A 19,903-nucleotide genomic window follows, 5' to 3' on the forward strand; every position below is an offset into this window, starting at 1 on the left:
ACAAAATAATCACTGTAATGTATAGACTATATACTAAATGTTAAAGGTCTCTCCTAAAAAATTAAAATGTCAACTTTTACGGGAATAATCCTGCTCAAAGGCTCCTATGAGCCTCTATGCATGTGTGTCAGTGTCTGTTCCTGCCTCAACCCCCTCCACAGCCTGGTTGTTGCAGGACGTTACTAGGCAGAGAGTATGCGTGGTTACATCAGCCAATCACAAGCGTGCAAGTGACTTTGCATGTTGATGATTGTGAGTAGAAGCTAATCAGAGCAGCAACAATAGTGGATATGGCACAGAGAAAGAAAAACACAACCAAAGTGAAACAACAGATAAAGCTTTTTCCTAAGCGAGAGTGAAGCTTGGCTCGACTTTCACTCACTTTCGAACACATGAAGACCAGCTCAGGATGAAGAGCGACGCAAGTCGGTACTTGTCAGTTAACCATGATTAGCTTGTGCTAACATGCCAAGTCAGGTACACGGCTCTCAGGTCTCTCCCACAGAGAAACGCAATGCTGCAGGTGGTTGCTGGGCTAGTGAGTGTATTCAAGTATCTTCTTTCAGAGGCTGTGGTTGTGCCATGCCACTGGCACTGATTCAAGAAAGTGCAGTGAATTTTGTGTTAACTAACAAGTTACAAAAATTCTTGCAGACCCTACCTTTAAGGAGGATAAGTGTTCACTGACTGTGAAATTGAAGACTTAGAGCTCTAAAATCAACTGTAAAATTAAAACACACATTAAAATGAGACAAAATGTAACTGTTGTCAATTTTGATCATGATTATTTATGTCTAAATTCTATTTTTTTGGAGAAGTTTATTTCTGTCAGTCAAATATCCAGAGCCATAAGCCTCTGGTTTAAACACCTACTAGAATCTGGCCTGTTGTAGATAGAACAGACCTGAAAGGTCTTCAACTTTGTAATTGATAGGTTTTAATCAAGTGTAGGTGCCTTAACCAGCCAAGTTGTTCCTGTGCATGTTTTGGTTGCACTAGCACAATATGCTACCTGTGATGTTGGCTGTCCTTTGGCTTAATAGGAGTAAATGAGACATTTGTTTTATAAAGAGTGTGCGGTATTGAGACAATAGGCTGAGCAGTATGTAATGAGAGGGAAATTGGATGATTTATAACTAGATCAACCACTGAAAAAAACAAAAATATTATTTTTTTGTCATTTGGACCAAGTGATAAAAACGCTGCAGTTTTGTGAGTGTCCCCTTGAGGCTAGCTGCTAAAGCTAAAGCAAACTTTACAGCAACTTTACTTTACAGTAACTTCTCTACAGAAACTAATGAGTGGTGTCACAGAGACTACATCAATCCTTAATGCAGCATTCTTATTTTAGTTGTGAAGATTCTGGCTCCACAAAATTGAATCTGAACATCAATGAAGAATAAAAAAATTACTAAGCACAATTAGCAGAATCCAAGATGCAATGCAATTTCTGTCATTTTCCCCAAACCATCTGAGCTATGAAAGTATACCATTATTCCCAGCAGCTAGCAGCAGCAAGAAAGGGATTTTCCTACCTGGTAATGACACATAATACTTCTTCACAAGCGTGATGCTTTGTCCTGTCCTATGATTCACACTGAATGGAGAAATACAGCCAAAGTTAGCCTGCAGGCTAAATGATTATACAAGGTAATGTAGGTCAATTATCATGTTGCTTCAGTAGTCATTTCACATAAAAACTCAATGCTGACCTGACTCCACATGCAAAGTCTCAGCTCAGCCTTTGATACGAGCTGTAAAACCAGACACCAGAGTCCAAACGGGGCTGAGATGTTTGGGATTCCCCTGTGCTCTAGCCCCATATTCTCCCTTTCTCCTTTAAATCTCTTCCCTACTTCTAATCTCTATTTCCACCCCTCCCTCCCTCCCAGCTGCTCTTTGTTGAGATAAGAGGCAGGTATGTGCTTGTGCAGGTGGGAACACAGCTCAGCAGCGCTGCCGTGCACGCAGACTGACAAGCCTGACATCATTACATTCCTCAAGTCTTACCTAAAGCCACCACACAAAAATCTCAACAACAACCAAACACGGCTAAACAGCATTCACACAACCTGTTTCCCCCTCTCTTCAGCTGTAATCTAAACAGCATGAGGTCAGCACTGCAGACCTGCATATTACCTCATTTTCTCACGGAAAGGATCAGGGCAGGATCAACACATGTGCTCTCTGCCTTCTTTTCTAGGAGTCTGTGAATAAGATACAAATGAGATCATTGAGATGAGGAGAAAAAATATTTTTGAGAACAGCAGCTCCTAGTTTGACCCACCACAAGAGGGCAGCACAGCCTGCATTAATAAGCAGATGTTCCTGAGACAGAGCTACACTGATCTGACCTGAGGGACCCAATGACTCACTTCAACCGCTATTTCTGTCTGATCGCCCCAGCCTGTTGTCACCCCTGCCTTGATAATCTGATTTATAGTAAGTGTCTGCTGTTTTTATAATCTGTATGCACTCTGCAGGGCAGACCGCAATCGATGCCGTCTGTTATCTCTGAAGCTCTAAAAACCTGTTCTCACATAGGCTGTGAAAAAGCCCAGAGGATCAGATTAGCTTATCTTCTGATTGATTGTTGATCACACTTGGCTGCACCGTTTCAAACCTAAAAGGGGGGTGTCAAAGCTAAATGCCAGACGCCCCTAACCCCCCAATCCCTCACCTCTTTTCCCTCCATCTGTCACACTCACCCCTGTGGTAACTGATCTGCAGGAGATATTGATTAGGCTTTAAGTGTGATCGTGACGCTGCTGATGAGCAGAAGAAGCTAGCAGAGGGAAAACTCATTAATCCAAATGATCTGACTGGGGATTGGTCTTTCTGCTCAGCTGACGGTTGAGGTCAAAGGTCAAATGAGGAGCCAGATGGGTGCATACATCAGCTAGCAACCAAAAGGCTAAAATGTAATTCCTCAAATCAGCTCCTTATACATCCTTTGAATTAAATACTGAGTGTACTGGAGAGACGTGTAGATATACATCCACAGGTAAAAAAAAAAAAAAAAAAGTGTCTCTTAGCATTGATTTGCATTCCTCTTTTTTGGTCAATTTGCTGCAGATCCTTTGAACATATGGCCGGATTAAGCTCAGTACACAACACCAACACCCACACCTCAACACTTTCACCTCATGCAGAACTTGACTAACCCCTGATTTGTTTTTCTTTACATAAGCAGATCTCTCCTGTCCACAATCAACATCAAGCATCAGTGTCCCTACCACAGCTGGCAGCATGGTAGTGTTCTTTGGTGGTGAGACAGCAGGTGTGCAATAACTCAGCCAATATCCTGCCCCCAGCCCCCTTTGGAGACAGCCAGTTGCCATGGAGACTGGCTCAATGAAGCATCCCTTGTATCCCCCTCACCCCCACTGCCACAAACAGCCTCCTGAGGATGGATACACGCCACTAATAATGATTTGCCCTGATCAACTCTGTTTCCCCTTATTTGGAGGTTTCACTTCTTTCTGTTTTATTCCACAAAGTCATTTAATTCAGTGGATTATAGGTTAATCTGGCAGTGTGGTATTATGTTATCATGCTGAAGCAAGCATTTGGCGCAAAAAGTTTCAAACATCAAACTAGCTCGATGTTGCCTTGTGTATTATATACCACAACAGTCTTCTTTGCCATTAAACACTGGTTGATGATGTAAAGAAGCTTTTCATTTTTGCGCTTACATATAAGATGCCTCTGCATGCACAAAAAGCTGCACAATTTTAAACGTTATAAATTTTGAGTGTTAACACTTTTCATATGCATTGTTTGGAGAAAAAATGAAAGTCTGAAATATAAAAACAAGTACAAAACTGATTAATATTCGACTCACAGTTAATTCTGTCCCTGTTGCCTCAACATTTAATTTTATGACATCCAGCATGTCTGTTGAATATCTGATGACAAGAGGTAACACACCAGGTTACTGTCAGATGATGATGTAGGCAAAATTGTGCAACAAGTTGAAACTTATGCACGAAGAAGAATATCCAATCATTTCATTGCAAAACTACTTGAACTTTAAATGACTTAGTTTAATGGTAATGGGTGACACCCACATTATCGAAAAGCATTCAAATGCATCGACGTCTGCATAGGTTCAAACACCTGAGGTGACAAAAACGACAGACTTGTTGGCAGCTCAATACACAAACAGCGTGCCTGAAGCCCCGGCTGGTGTCCATCAGGCCTGGAAACGTAAACACACCGACTCCTCTTCACTGTTAGCCGACAAACCGCTGCCTGGTCGGAATGCTAGTAATACCTATGAGACCTACGCGGCCCTCGGAGTCGAGTTACCGCTGCAAAAGGTAACTATGACGGTAAATGCAAGATACAAAAAAAGCCTAACACTGATTTAAAAGATGAAGACTGTTTTCTAAGAGAATCAAGTCTACTGGTGGCGAATAACTCGCACTCTGACGAGCCTCGACGGAGAGCGAGCAGCAGGAATAGCGGAATGCAAACCGAGCCTGTCTGCGTTCAGCTAACTAGCAGGCTAATACCAGCTAGCTGCCTAGCTCAGACTCCCCCCCCTCCGGCCCGACTCACCGATGTGATTGTCCTCGATGTGGACGATGAGCTCGGCGAGAGACTCGAACTGGAGACCGCAGCCCCCGAACCTGCAGGAATTAGAGAAGAAAGAAGCAGCGGCGATGCCCGTCATGGTTTCGGCGCGTGTGCATTCACCGGGTGTAGGGGGGGACCGGGAACCGGGGCGGTGAACGAGGAGGCAGAGTCTTCGGGTTCGGGGAGGGAGCGCCGCAGAGCGCGGAGCGGCGGAGCAGACACCGGGTGACCAGACAGGACAGCGGCGGACGCAGCTGGGAGGCAGGCGGGACGGTGGGGGTGGGGATGGGGGGAGGCGGAGGGCTGGTTGGTGGCAGCCTACGTCACGACCTGCCTACCTGTTGGTATCTGGGTCCCCGGGGAGCCGACTGTGATGTTTCAGGTCTTTTCAAACACATTTTGATAAATCAGACATATGCACTAAGACACCTCTTACTGAAAGTGGAAATATGGAGCCAAATGATAATTCTTAAAGCCAAATGCATGAAAAAAAAACATGATTTCTTACTTCTTACTGTTTGTTATATTATATTATATTATATTATATTATATTATATTATATTATATTATATTATATTATATTATATTATATTGCTTGTTTAATCAGACAGTACCAGGGCAGTTTAAAGAACTTATTCAAATCATGGTCCCTCTTCATATTGTTAATTAAAGCAACAAACTGAAGCATATCTTGAAATGTAATATAATGGATGGGAATGGGGAACGTCTTGATTTTTTCTGTTGGCATACTGGTGTTTTGATTCACCGTATTAACACAGCATAAAACAACAGACATTTTGCCAGTTGCAGAGTGACAGCCTCCACTAGCCTCAGATTTCACAGATTTGGTTTACAAGAGTGGAAATATTTGAGTCTTCAGTGAGGACAAACTGTCACATGTAATTCTGCGGCTTACTTAAAGTAATATGGAGGAGAGCACCAAATTTAGGAGAACCAACCCATTGTCATGCTATGTTGAACTTTTAAGCATGACTATATAACATTTCAAATATTTAATGCAGAAGTATCCAACAACATGGAACCCAGCCTACATGGCCTTACAAGACACTAGAGAACAAGATAAACAGCATTTTGATTAGAACACTTACATTTCATGTAATTTGTTTGGAAAACAACAAATCAAATATTGTCACCATGTTAAATCTGGAAAAGCAGAACATGATCAGTTGTTAAGAACAGGCTGTAACTTTTTAAATCAAACAAAACGTGCCTCTTCACTGTCTGAAGACATGAATACAGAATGAGCAAGCTGAAATACTAAAAAAACACACTCTGGAGTCTAGGATCTAGGCTTTGCTGACTAAATAGACCTTAGCATTAGTCATTTTACTCTGTGTGAAAACAGTTTAGTAGGTGGATCAGGCTCCAGATGATAAGCATCATTTAAAGTCAGGAGTGGCAGTATCATCGTCCCATGACTGGTTGTGAGCCAGAGCTAGGCGGACATTCATTCATCTCTTATCTTTATCACAGTTATTAGTTGCTTAATTATATTTTTCCACACAGAGCAGTTATGTTTTTTTGCTTCTTCTTGTTTTGAATGCCTTTCGTGCATTTATAGTTGCTTACAACTGCTATTGGGAGTAAAATGTATAAAATGACAGGATTATGGTCCTGGGATGTACCAGAGCCAACATTTGACATGATGACAAAAAACAAGTTTGACTGTGCAAATCAATCACTGTATCTATAAAACTAAAAAGTGCTGTCTGTCTTTAGTTACTGGCAAAGTCATGTGTGATTTCTCTAAATCATTTTGAGTTTCTGAGTGTACATTACTTAAGATATAGCAGTTTCATAGCATTGACAGCAGCATTTATTACATCCATAAAGTTCACAGATTAATGTTACCCTGTTAGGGTTCAGTGGTGAGGAGAGGACTTTGTTGCATGTGTGTGTGAGAGTGTGTGTGTGTGTGTGTGTGTGTGTGTGTGTGTGTGTGTGTGTGTGTGTGTGTGTGTGTGTGTGTGTGTGGCTCCCAGAGAGAGGAGAATGTCCTTAAATCACAGTGGATGGCTAACCAGGGCCGGCTGGCCTGTGCTGGACCTGTTAATCGAGCGTTAAAATGGCCTGTCATAAACCACTGGCCAGAGACTTCAGCAAACAACTTTAAAACCTGGGCACACACTCACTCATTTTCTGACTGCCCTCTATATGAGTAACACTATCAAACCCACACACTCACAAAAACAAAATAAACTTAGATTCACTGCTACAAGTACAGGCTGAAACACACACACACACACAGAAACATCATGACTTCACTGTGTGTTCACATTCTCTCGCACACGTACAGTAGAGAAACTCAGTGACTTCATCAGCCCAGCACAGATGTTCTCTCTTACACTGAGACATGTAGGCACACACTCAACATATACACACTTACACACGGTGTATCAGAACTGTGACAGTGACGCAGTTCCTAGCACCATTACGTAAATGAGAGTGGTAGCATGTGTTGTGAAACGCAGGAGCAGAGGGGAGAGACACACGGAGAGTTTACAGAGCATGACTTCATCTGATCTCAGGTCTGTGGGTGGCGCACAGTGTTACAGTGTGGGATCGATTACAAACTTGCGAGGCTTTTCTAACTATCCCTTACTTTTTGATTTAAGACTAATAGTCCGAGAACTCTGCTTTCGTGCATTTTATGTAGAGTGATTTAAATCTATACCTATCCATACATGCACCCCTTTATATGTATCCATATGTCAGGGGATTTGGATGTAAATTTAACTTTAACCATTGCATTATAAAACAAGATGACCATACACTATTGATGAAAATAGTTCTTAACAACCACGCATCAAACTGAAGAAAATTAATGTGTAATGAAGTTAAAATAATGAAAAAGCTGCATGAGGTCCAGAAGTTTTTCTGACCTCTGACCTGAAACCCTATATATCTTCAGATAAGGTGACATCAGGCTCTAAAGCAAGCAGCCCTCTAAAGCTCCCAGTCTGGCTGTTAAAAGCCATGCAGGGCTGAAGATGCCAGATACTAATGGCTGGTGGAGTCTCTGAGTTATGGAGCTAGTTGTAATCTCCGTGGCATTGTCTGCTCCGAGGCTCCAGCCTGAGACTTCCTGGCTGCCGTCATACACTCCTCAGTGTGGCTGCGAGCACACGTGTTGTAAAACTTCCCTTATCTTCAGTGAAAACAAAACTCCCCGACACACATCCAAACTGGGGAAGAGCTCAAAACACAGAGTGACATCATCACAACTTCCTGTTTCTCCCTGTTGCCATGGCTGTAAGAATTTGCATACTTTAGGTGATTGGTGGATGATGAGTCAGTAGGGTTTGGTCACATTTTGCTCTTCAACCACAACAAAACCATTGCCCAGAGTTCGGCCCCTGCCAGGCTGGAGTCCGGAAAGCCTGCCCAAACATGGCAGAGATATTACTCTGTTTTAGCTCCGGGGAGATGTGAATGATCAAAGACCCTACTTTTAGTTTGTAAGGTCAGTGAGATTGTGTGACAACATTTCTGTTATTTTCTCAAAATACTGATTAAAAGTCATTTATTTATTTCAGAAACTCAAATTGAACAGATCTTGTGGCTCTTTTCTCTCTTAAACTGTCAAAAGTTTGCAGAGTGAATTGGTGTTGTTTCTAGCCTCATCATAACCAATGACATCATATTTAACACAAGCTGCAGATGAACAGGCAAAATCTACCTAAATGTGCTATTTTTCATCAGTATCACCTCACTTCCGTTGGCAAATGTTCCTCATTTGCTTTGATTGTATGAACATGCCGGGTTTTTGATCCAGTTATATGCTTGGCTAACTAATTCTAAGAGTTACTGAACTGCATCTAGGTTTAACAGCCTACGATTAAGTACACTGATGAATCAGCTGTCATATGGCAATAGCTGTCATATGTGCTCAAACCCCTCTAACAGCAGCAGCATCCACGCCTTCAGGTTCAAACTTGTCAGATGACTTTGCACTGTAAGCACTGACATTATCACAAACATACACAACTATCAGGCATTCCCCAAAAATGAAAGAATTTTTTAACCATTAACACTTTTTAATATCAACATCAACTGTCCAATGAGCTAAACACCAGTTCATTTGCCTGTAGGCTAACAACCATATAAGATATTAGACCTTAAATATGTATTTTTCTATCTTTTTAAATTTTATAAAATAAATTTTAAGGTGTATAGGACAAAACATTTCATAAATGTTTAAAATCATTTTTTCCCAGTTTTTTGGAGTGAAAGATCCAGATCAGAATCAGAATCAAAAAGTGATTATACATATACTACTGTTTTGAGTGACTCTTTAGAACTAGTTGCAGTCTCTATAACAATAAACTGAAAGCTAGGCTTACATTTAAGAAACAAGTGTGATAGCTTCAATAAAATAGATCAATACATGAGATAAGAGGCAAGTTTTAATAAAAAAAAAAAAAGGCCAAGTACTTACAGGTTGTAAATTTAGTTTAATGGCCAACTTTAAATGTCTTTTAGCCTATGTTATTTTAACCAAAAATTCAACAACTTAAAAGAAATGATAGCCAATGAATTATCCATGTGAAAACATACAGAAAACTCAACAAGAAAAAATAGACACAGGTTGTTAAAAGTGAAGTGGTTGAACATACATTGCATGTTAATATAAAGAATTAAAAATAGGAACATAAAGGAGAAAAGTAGTTTGAGGTCAGTGTATTTCTGTTTGTTAATAAATTGTTTTAGTTGTTGTTTTAACGACGCTGATTATCGTCATTCACCCCATCACCGTCAAATAGTCATAAAGGAAAAGAGGAACAATACACGGTTCATTTGCTCTCCCCATCATCAAGTGTCTTTTGTTGTTTTATTTTCATATGTCAAAGAAAATCATGACGAACAAAAAGTTTTGGGGAAAAAGAAAGAAAGAAAGAAAGAAAACACTCGTGGGCTGTTGCTCATACTGAAGACTCGATGCAGGCACTGGGACGTCCCGTTTCAGTCAGTCAAAGTAAATTAGGAGAAAGGGGGGAAACATCCGCCCACCCGGTCTGCCCCTTCGTCCCGTCACGTTGCTGCCGGTGTGTCCGACTCGGGGTTTCTGCCTACCGGTCCAAGCCCAACCACCATGTTGCTATCCTGTTCGGCACGTCCCCCTACCGGTCGGTGTCGTAACCCCGCCCCCCTGAATCCCTCTCTCCGTACGGGACCGCAATGATTTAGAAGTTCAGGAATCCCACGTGACGTCATCGGGAGGATGATGTAATGCTTCTGTAAATAGAACGTATTGTAATCCCGCTCCAGTCCAACGTGGTTCCTCTCTGGAGCGCCGCTTGTCCCTCTCTACTTGTAGGTAAGCCTCCGCAATTTACTTTCATTCACAAAACTTTAAACATCTCTGAAAGCGGACTTTTTACTCCTGTCACGGTTTGCTGAGTGTACTTTTGGGCGTCATTTTTTGACATTTTTAGCGCTACTTTAAAGTTAACGGTGTAAAGTTTTTGGCTCGCTGTCCCGGTTCAAGTCTCATCACCAGGCAGGAGCGTCTATTTGGGGGTGTGACAGCTCGCTCCATACAGCTGTGCCGGGCTTGTTTATGAGTTGAACAGGTTGCTTCGCGGAGTACTGACGAGCGGCACACACCGGCATGTTTCTGGGACATTCACAGACACCGGCTGCTGACTTGCCGGAGGAGTTTGCCGGTTGGATCCGCTGCTTACTGTTTGCTGAATGAGTCCGGAGCTGTTTCGGGACATTTCTTAAACTTTGGGTCTTACTTTGTGTCTGCACATGGAGATGTAGAAGATTCACAGGTGGTTTCAAAAGTTGTGTGAGTTTTGTTGTTTATCTCTACTGCTGTCATGAGAGTTACCTTTACTTATGACAGAAGAGGAGGCGGGAAAAAGAAGTCTAAAAATGTAGCTGACCCACATTTATCATTATTGAAACGCAAACACGGCATTAATCCGTCTTGAATTGGCAACATGAAGTATGCCCCCTTGTCGGATTTATGTATTAAGGATGACGTCATTGCGCATTGATGTAACCACTCTGACAGAAGGTTTTGCTGAAAATGTGCTGAGTGTGCTTCTCTTGTGCAAGTGCTGCTAAAATGGGGACAGCTTTAGAGCCAAAAGCTGCTCAATATTATGACTGATCTTATTGAGGTAGATCTGTTGATCAAATAATGAAAATTCACATTATGTAATATAAGTGCTGCAGGGTATAACATGTCCTAAATCTAAAATCAGGAAACCTCCAGACTTTTTTTGCCCACTATTTTTTAGGACTGTCAATCACTTAGTCATTGATTGTGTTGTTGTGGATGCTTTCTTTCTTTCTCTGTTTTATAACACAATAACACAAGCTGACACACACCTATGAAGTCACCTCTATGTGGCGGGGGCTGGAAAATAGGGGCAGAGGCAGGTTCAAACCTGTCAGGAGGAGTAGGCCCTCCCTGCGCCTCCTCCCGCCCTCATTCCTTCTCTCCTCAATTCATTGTGTCATCCTCCTCTCTCTCTCTTTCTCTGCCACTTGCCCTTTCCATTCTCCTCGCCATCACCCTGTAATGTCACTCTCAACCCCCCCCCCCAAACTCACACACACACACACACATGCTCACACACACATACTTTCCATTTCTTATGGAAGCATGTACTTTTGCCCTCTGTCTCTCCCCGCTCCTCTCTATAGCTCTCACTCTTTCCCATAACATCAGGACTCACTTTGCCATCCCCTCAGCGCTTTCCGCTCACACAAACTTTCAGACTGTGCATTGTGTACCTGCGAATACATTCAGTGCACTCCTCACCCCTGCTTTCTCCACCTTTAACCCCTTCTCAATCACTTCTTCCTCTTGTCTGGAGTTATTATCAGCACTAAAGGAGGACATAAAAGTCAAGGAAGGGCTGCCTTATTGACCTCTGGGTCCCTTACCAGATACAAGTGTGTGAGTCCTGTTTGGTGACAGTCAGCTGAGAGGAATGCCAGAGGTCAGGGAGTTGAAGGCTTCTTCCTTTGCTCTCAGCAGAAACTAAGGGCCAGGAGCAGGAGCACTTCAAGAAAGTCATAATTACCCCCCATCACTCACTTCATATCCTCAGCGACGAGCAAAGAGGGTCAAGACAGGGTGACGTCTGCATTTTGGGTCATAGCAGTCTCTTTATTTTGTGTTTGTGTTGACATTCAAACCAGATGATGTCTTCTTTTTTATGTTACACCCCTTTTATCACACTGGTATTATTAACTGATGCTCCGATGAAAGCTTAATTACAGGGGAAACAACTGCCCTCCACTTAGCATTAAACAACATTAATAACAGGAAAAGTGACGATCATGATCATGTAAGACTTTGATACTTTTAAAGCTTACATGTTATTAGTAATGAGTAGTTTGAAGAAGCACAGATTGGTTTATTATAGTTCTTGCACTTACAAATTACTTGCTGGCACCGAGGGGATCATTTGCATCATCATCTTCCCTATTACACATAGTCTGAACATAAATACATTACATAAGAGGTGATAACTGTATCATAGTGAGTGGCTGATCTGAAGGCATTGTGTCTGACTGAACAAAATTCACAACAGAGAAGTAACAGCAGTTCTCTGCATGCATTATATTGTTAATATGTTGTTCTTGCTTCCTCTCTTTTGCAGGCTTGTGTATGACATGAATGACAAACAGGACAGGCCTTATGTGTGCGGCGCTCCCGGCTGCTCTCAGGTCAGCAGAATACAGAATGTGTGAGCATTATGCAATGTTACAGCTTTAAAATATATTTATTAAGCTTTATCAAACTTGATTAATGAATGAGATCATTTACTAAAGGATGTAAAGTAGATTTGATTTAAAGTTAGGGGGTAGAAAAGGTTGTTTTCAGTGGCCGTTAATTGTAAGAAACTGAACAATATGCAGTTAATGAGGCCAGCCGCACAGTCTGGATAGCTGTGTGATGCAAAAAAAAGAGTAGACACAGTGTATTTCCAGGGTGATAGTTATAGGATTTTCCAAATATAAGGATTTATTAGCCAGTTTGGAAATGTTAGATATTGTGCTCAAAAGGCTACACTGCAAAAATCGAAATCTTATCAAGTGTTTTTGTCTTATTTCTAGTAAAAAATGTCTTATTAGACTAAATATGAGCCATATCCAACTTATCAGTGCAGAAAAAAATGTCTTATTTCAAGTTATACAAAGACATAAATGAGCTCTAGATTTCTTGTAATTAGTAAAAAAAATCTGCCAGTGGAATAAGAGAAAAGTTACTTCTATCAAGACATTCTAGTTGTTAAACAATGGACAAGCACAATTTTCTTGTTCCACTGGCAGATTTTTTTTTACTTGTTACAAGCAATTCAGACTTCATTTCTGAATAAAAAAAAAACTTGAAACAAGACTTTACTGTACTGTGCAGGTTAATGTGGTTTATATCAAGAGTAATAAGACAATTCTTACTAAAACAAGACTAAAACACTTGAAAAGATTTCACTTTTTTGCAGTGCAGTGTACAATAATTATTAATTTGAGAACACCAGTGACATAAAGAACAAGAAAACAATCCAAACCATTCAGTGCTCACTAATATAGAATTATATATTAATGAATAAACTGTTTAAATATGTTTCATTTGCTCAACACCCAGTGTGATAAGTACCTAACCTGTTAACACCCTTGTGACTGATTATTCAGCTCAATCAGCTGATTTGACTAAACACCTCATCTTATGTGTCACGTCGCACAGCTGCACACATCTCCTCATGTCTCTTTCACTCTGTCGGTGTGCTGCAGCGTTTCCAGCTAGAGGAGCACCTGATCATCCACAGACACAAGCATGAGATGACCCTCAAGTTCCCCTCTATCAAGACTGACACAGCCTTTACAGGTGAGCCAGCTCACAGTGAAACAGCAAATACAACACTGTTGTATCGTACATGCTCATATACAAAATAGGTTTAAAATAAGGCGTGTTAATGGTTTTTCTCAGCCTCTGATGGTGTCATAGCTTTAATCTATTCCTCATTTTTTCTCTTTTAGTTTATAAACATGTTATAAGTCCCCCAGATTGGCACAGAGTGTGTGGTGACCTGTTCCAGCGCTTTCAGCATGAAAAAGTGATGACTTCACGTTATACAGTATGGAATCAGATAAGCTCAATACAGGCTTCCTTCCCTTTGACAGCCTGCGCTGTGAAACAGAGCAGCTCCTGTTGCAGCTTGTACGCTATACTGCATCAGATTAGACCAAATATGTTGTATAATGATAACAGCTTTAGAGAGGAACCACTAAGGTTTAAAAACATAGAGAGGAGATGCAGTGGTCAGCACATACAAACTGAACAGATTACTTTAAATTATATTTATTGACTGAAAAAAAAAAGAAGAAAGGTGAAATATGCAGGTGAAGTCTGCATTCTTCAGAGTTTAAAAAATAATGATCTGCAATATTGTCTGAAATTACCAAATAGTAATTTTGATTTACATGAATACAAACCAAAAAAAGATGACTTTATTTTGCTTTTTTAAGCTAACAGTACGATGTAGAAGATGTGAATTTAGAGTGATAACTCTGGGAAAAACAAGGAAACAATCCCTACCTAAGGCTATTCCCATGTATTTTTCATACGCATTAACTATACAGTAAAAAGACCTCTTTTAACTTTATATCATAGTTGCATAAACACTGGAAAACCTTGTGACTTTCCCAACAGATTTTGTATAATCTTCCTCTTCTTTCAAGTCCCAATTTTTCCCACCAGTGAATAAAAAAAGGTCATTTTGTCCAAAGAGATGCCAGCCCAAAGAAAATCAAGTTTTCATGGGATTTAGTGTCCCATGATATTCTAAATGCTACTTAAAATGCTTATTGCAATTGTAAAAACTAGAATTAGGAGGAAATGTCCCTCATAAAACCACGATCAAACCCTGGAGTGCACTGCATGCAACAAAAGGTTTAAAAGCTGTGCTTCTGTAATGGTAAAATAATAAGATTTAAGTTGTTTCAAGGAAAAACAAATCAGTGTTTTTATTCATTTAGCCATTTGTTTTCCAGTTTCACATCATGTCTTTTAGGCTGTAAATATAAAAGCCCTACAATGCTAAGGGGGGTCACAGCATGCGTGCCAAGAAGAATCACCACCTAAGCAACATTTTTTGCGCCACCAAGATCCATGCTCATGGTCAGGTGACACAGGCTGTCGCCATGGACACAGCTGTCTGTCTACATGTAAACATCAGCCTGACATCTAACCTCTGCAGCAGACCCTCCCCCCTGCGTCTCCTCCTCCTCCCCCCTCTGTGTTTCTGTCCTGCAGCCTGCCACACCTCCTGCAGGAAATCTCGTGTCAAAACAAAGAGCACAGCTGACCTTTGACCCCTTCATGTTTAGACGGCTCTGAGAGACAGACTGATGTTATCACAGGGAGAGACAGAGAGCACGGCTGAGAGGAGACCCGGCATTATGGCTTGGGGGAAAGCTGATTCAGAAAACAAATAAGCTAAAACAGAAGAGACTATTGTGAAAAAGAGAGAGGTTCACTGTCTGTTCTTTCACTTGTCCCTCCATTTATGTGTGTGTGTGTATCTGTGTGTAATGCTTCCAGATCAAACTCCAACACCAACAAGATTTTTGCAGAACTGCGAGGAGGTTGGACTGTTTAAGGAGATAGAGGAGGAATTTCTTCAGGCAGAAGAAGAGGAGAAAAGCAAACAGGTATCAAAGCAGAACGAAATCACAAAGAATTTACAACTACGGCAACTTTTTTACAGCTGGGCTCTGAAAAAAAAGAGAGAAAGCATGAATGACACAGCTTGTTTATGTTTGTGTTTGCTTGTGAGGTCTGTTGTGTTAGCACTCTGAGTGACACTTGACTGTGAAGGAGATAAAAGCAGTCAGAGCAGATATCTGACCTGCTGCAGGGAAAGACACACCAGGCGATCACATTCTACTCTGTAAATTAAACAGCAAGACATCACACACAAGCACAGGAACACACACACACACACACACACACATACTGAAACAAATCTATGTGTGCACCACATTCAAAACTCCCTTCACCTCCCCTTCTTCCCACAGACGCTTTCTCACAATGGGCCGTCGACCTGTATGAACCAGCAGCAGCTCAAACCCCAGCTCCACCTCCAGCACCCTCATCCCCAGCCTCAGCACCCACCACTGCACCACCCACAGGCCCACCCTCTGCTGCATCCTCAGCCTCATGGGCCCCTGATGGGCCCTAGCTGCAGCGTGGCTGCTCAGCAAGCTCTGTCCTGCTCCCAGTCCGGATCGGTCATCACCCAGGCTCCTTCCACAATCACACACTCAGGGTGAGTACAAAGCTGGCTGCACACACACATTTCATACACACATATATCTCCTGTAATTCTGCCTCTTTCTGGCCCATCCTGTTTGGAGGCATTATAACTCATGCTGTCCGACACAGAATGGTATTTCCCCTCTGAATAATTTATCACTGCACTAATGAAGTGAGAGAAGAAAAGTCCAGAGTGAATTTACCGAAAGAACAAAGTCATAGATAAAGAGTGCTGCACGACACCCACTCAAACCCACTGACACTACCCACTCTGCCTCTGTAACACAGCCTCTGTTGTGTCTGTGAGGGTCCAGACTGGAGTCTGTCAGAGTCCAACAGCCTCCAGGCTCCCTGGTTATCTCCCAGTTTAACACAGATTAGACCAGTTCCTGCCTTTCATCTGAGCTGCTCCGAGCAGCTGTTCGTTCTCTGACTGACGTTCGATAATTTATGTCGCCTGAACATCTGATTTTATATTCACTGAGGTTTTGACATCACTCACACTGATCAACCAGAGAAATGCTTTAGTTTTATTTTCCCTATATGTAAGATTCACTCTTTTATTGTTTGCTAATTAAAAATAATTATCTTAAGGTAATGAAATAATAACTTTTGTTGAGAACAAAGACGGTTCTTATAGGAAGAGACCAACTGCTAAACTATCTCACTTGCACTAGTATACATTCTAGTATTAATCCAACTTGTTTAAACTCTTCAACTAAAATGTATATACATCTTTAAGAAAGATTGCCAACAACTAGATAATGGCCATCATTTACATTCTAAAAACTGTTTTGTCTTTGCCACAAATTACACTCAAACTTCAAAGTCAGGACTTTAGTATTTACTGTTTTCAGGGTCCCTTAGCCCAGTTTTGTAAAAAAAAAAAAAAAAAAAAAAGCAAAACAATAAGAATGAGAAATCAAATCTGAGACCAGAAATGCGGGGCCGCTGCAGCTAATGGCTCTGGCTTGCACCATTTCGGTTTTACACTGTACCACTGGGAAAGCAGGACTGTAAACGTCTTTGATACCACTCCTGGGGTTCCTGACTTTAAAAGGTTGAAAGCTGCAGCTTTAGCCAATAGAAACTCAGCTGCTTGTCTTTGAATACTGAAGGATTACAGATGTTTGGACTACCAATTCTGCGCCACTAGCCTACTTTTTTTTTCTTTCTGAGGGTTTGTATTGTTAGTTTTACTAGTTGTAGTTATCACCTCATAAATGAGAAAGAGCAGCTGCATTCTTGCGTTTTAAGCCATTTTGGGAAAGCAGACGGTAGACCAGACGGGAAATAAGAGAGACATACAATGAGGTTTTCAGACAGCCCATCACAAATACATGGTTAATGCCCTTAAACCCACACATTATCCAGATTCCTCACAGTTTAAAACACTATTTCACACTTCAGAGTCCCAGGAGGAACTTCAAACCTTTTTTTTTTATCCCGAAACCCAGTCTTTCAAAATAAAAGCCTACCTATTACTTATAGGCAGGTCGCCGATTTTCTTCTTATTCTTATTATGAAAATGAAGCCCCTGTTTTACATCTGAGGCAGATGAGATGAATCAGAGTGCCAGGAGTAAATAAGTGACACAGGCCTGATCATTTCTAACATCTGTCCAGGAGCAGGCATGACCAGACAGGACAGTACACAGACCTGGAGAGCAGTAAATCAGTGCCAGCTGAATCCAGACGGTGTGTTAGTCAGTCAAACCAGCTAAGTGTTGCTTAGTGAACCACAGATCGGGTGTCTGACTGTTTCCCTTCATGTTTACCACCAGTTTCCATAGAGACGCTGTCTCAGATTGTCTGGCTCGTGGCCCAGTAGAACTGTTGTGGTTACGTTAGGAAATGCTGCTTTGGTTAGTCTGAATTGTGTTCTAAGCTAACTGGACTGCATACCCCAGATTCACTGATGACATCATTGTCGATGACCTCAGCGCGGCCATGGAGGCCCACGCTGTCCGACTGGCTGAGAGCCACAGCGGTTAGATCAGCACATGGCACCCATGCTCCCAGCATCCCCTGCTGCGATCCCTGAGCTTCTCTCCTCCTCGTCAAACTGTCACTTTATTGTTTTCTACATATTTCTGCTCACGCTTCACGTCGTCTCTTCTTGGTTTCAAAGACTCAGTTCACATCTCACACCCGTGTGCACAAATACAACAACACTGTCAGGGTTTAGACTCAAGGTTTGGCTACTTCAAGAAGCCTTGTTTTATTTCTCTTTGTTGGGTTATCATGATTTTGATTGTTTAGTTTTGTCTCCAACAACTACGGTTTCTTTCATTGAAATTTCACCTTCTACCCAAAATTGCCATATCTGACAATTACCAAAATGAGAACCAAAAGAAAAACAGATACTGTTTTTCATCCTTTTCCCCTTCATTCTATAATCCAGTACATGTACATAGTCTTTAAAAATAACACTGATAGGTTTACACACAGTTAGAAAACTGTATTCCCTCAACCTGTGATCCTTTCCTTCCAGTTAGATTCTCAAGTATAATAATAAAATAAAATAATATGAATAGTTATTATTATTATTATTATTATTATTATTATTATTATTATTATTATTATTATTATTCACTTTTTTATCAGAGATAAATCAAGGAAACAAATACCTGAATGCTATTAGAGAAGCTAGCACCCCACATATAGTTCAAGGACTTCCCACCTTAACCATTGCTGCATATCTACTCTGCATCTCCTGTTGCTGCCCAGTAGTCTCTTACTACTAAAGATGAAAATGCCCCAAAATAAAATAAACAAACATGTTATGTACACATAACTAAGATAAAGTATGAGGGGGCCTAGCAGTCCAGGTTGAGCCCCATGAGGTTTTGCCCTCGAGTGGGTGGCCCAGGTTTGAATCCAGCCTATGGCCTGTTTCCCACGTCATTCCCCATTCTCATTATCTGCTCTATCCACTGTCCTGTCTTCTCCAATTAAAGCTGTGATCTACGATTTGAAGCTAGGTAATTGTTATTAACACTGTTTTGAGGCAGTTATGGTCCGATGGTCCAATCTACGCAATATAAAAACGAAAAAGAATGAAAAAAAATCCATTCAGTACAGCAGCTGCAAAATGGCTTAATAATTGATCAATCTGAACAGCCGTTTCCCTCATTTCGGATCTGTGTGTTAGTCCATCCAATCCCCTGTCCCCCCTGCCCCACACCGTACTGCCCATGGTCCCACCTCGTCCTTCCCCACTACCCCTCTCACGTCAGCTAGCTGCTCAGCTACCGAAGCGTCATGGAGCCAGAGAAGACCGAAACCAAAAGCTGTTACTGTTATCCTCCGCAGGGAAGGGAAGAAAAAAAAAATTTCCAAGGAAAAGGCTGAAGCAAGGAAGAATTATGAGCGATACAGGTGCCAACGCCAAGTGGCAACGCCAGACCTGATTCGCCGGCTAATTCATGGTTTTGATCGCGCCAGTCCAATTGAAAAAGCTACCACTGTGTGTTACAAGGAGGATGACTAACTTGTTTGTTACGTTGTCTGCCGGCCAGCTTTTGCTCTGTTGGAGGGAGCGTGTTGTAAGGAGGCGAAGAAGAGCGATATGAGCTGGGGGGCGGGATCTTGGAACACGGAGGGGAAGGGTGAGTGAGGCTGCATTTTTCAAATGTGTCTCATCAGCCAAACTGGGTTTCAGATCATAGACCATAGCTTTAAAGGCATAAAAAGCCAGAAAAATCTCTTAAAATGAATAAGTAAGATATGAGGAAAAATGTATTTCTCTTATAAGAATGAATAAGTAAAATATGAGGAAAAATGTATTTCTCTTATAAGGAGAAAAAATCTGCAAGATTGAAGTGCCTAAAGGACAGAAGGGAAGGTAGTGCTTTATGGGGACTGAACTATGTCAATACACCAAAGCAAATACAATAATCTTAAAACTAATGGTATGTTCACTATGTTTGAATATTCTGCCTCACATTATGTTATTCTGCTCTTTCTTTTTATGACCTGTTTCAGGCTATGTTTATGAAGACTCATTTATCCACATATC

General features: G+C 41.3%; 2 protein-coding genes across 2 annotated transcripts in view; one reads left to right on the top strand and one right to left on the bottom strand.

The window, feature by feature from the left end:
• The window catches only part of jazf1a (JAZF zinc finger 1a), an 18,309-nt gene extending 13,462 nt beyond the window's left edge, over window positions 1-4,847 (bottom strand). The window contains exon 1 of the mRNA XM_074686518.1: window positions 4,564-4,847. Coding sequence (XP_074542619.1) covers window positions 4,564-4,678 — 115 coding nt within the window. The 5' untranslated portion in view covers window positions 4,679-4,847. The remainder of the gene's footprint in view (window positions 1-4,563) is intronic.
• LOC141802789 (cyclic AMP-responsive element-binding protein 5-like) overlaps window positions 4,114-19,903 on the top strand; it is a 26,654-nt gene continuing 10,864 nt past the window's right edge. Inside the window, exons 1-5 of the mRNA XM_074686517.1 lie at window positions 4,114-4,322; window positions 12,228-12,294; window positions 13,360-13,453; window positions 15,170-15,279; window positions 15,646-15,896. Of these exons, the coding sequence (XP_074542618.1) occupies window positions 4,264-4,322; window positions 12,228-12,294; window positions 13,360-13,453; window positions 15,170-15,279; window positions 15,646-15,896 (581 nt within the window). The 5' untranslated portion in view covers window positions 4,114-4,263. The remainder of the gene's footprint in view (window positions 4,323-12,227; window positions 12,295-13,359; window positions 13,454-15,169; window positions 15,280-15,645; window positions 15,897-19,903) is intronic.

The sequence above is a fragment of the Halichoeres trimaculatus genome, unplaced genomic scaffold (genome assembly GCF_033239565.1).
Source record: "Halichoeres trimaculatus isolate MK-OKI-2021-1 unplaced genomic scaffold, fHalTri1.1 fHalTri1_scaffold_14, whole genome shotgun sequence".
Taxonomy (NCBI): Eukaryota; Metazoa; Chordata; class Actinopteri; order Labriformes; family Labridae; genus Halichoeres; species Halichoeres trimaculatus.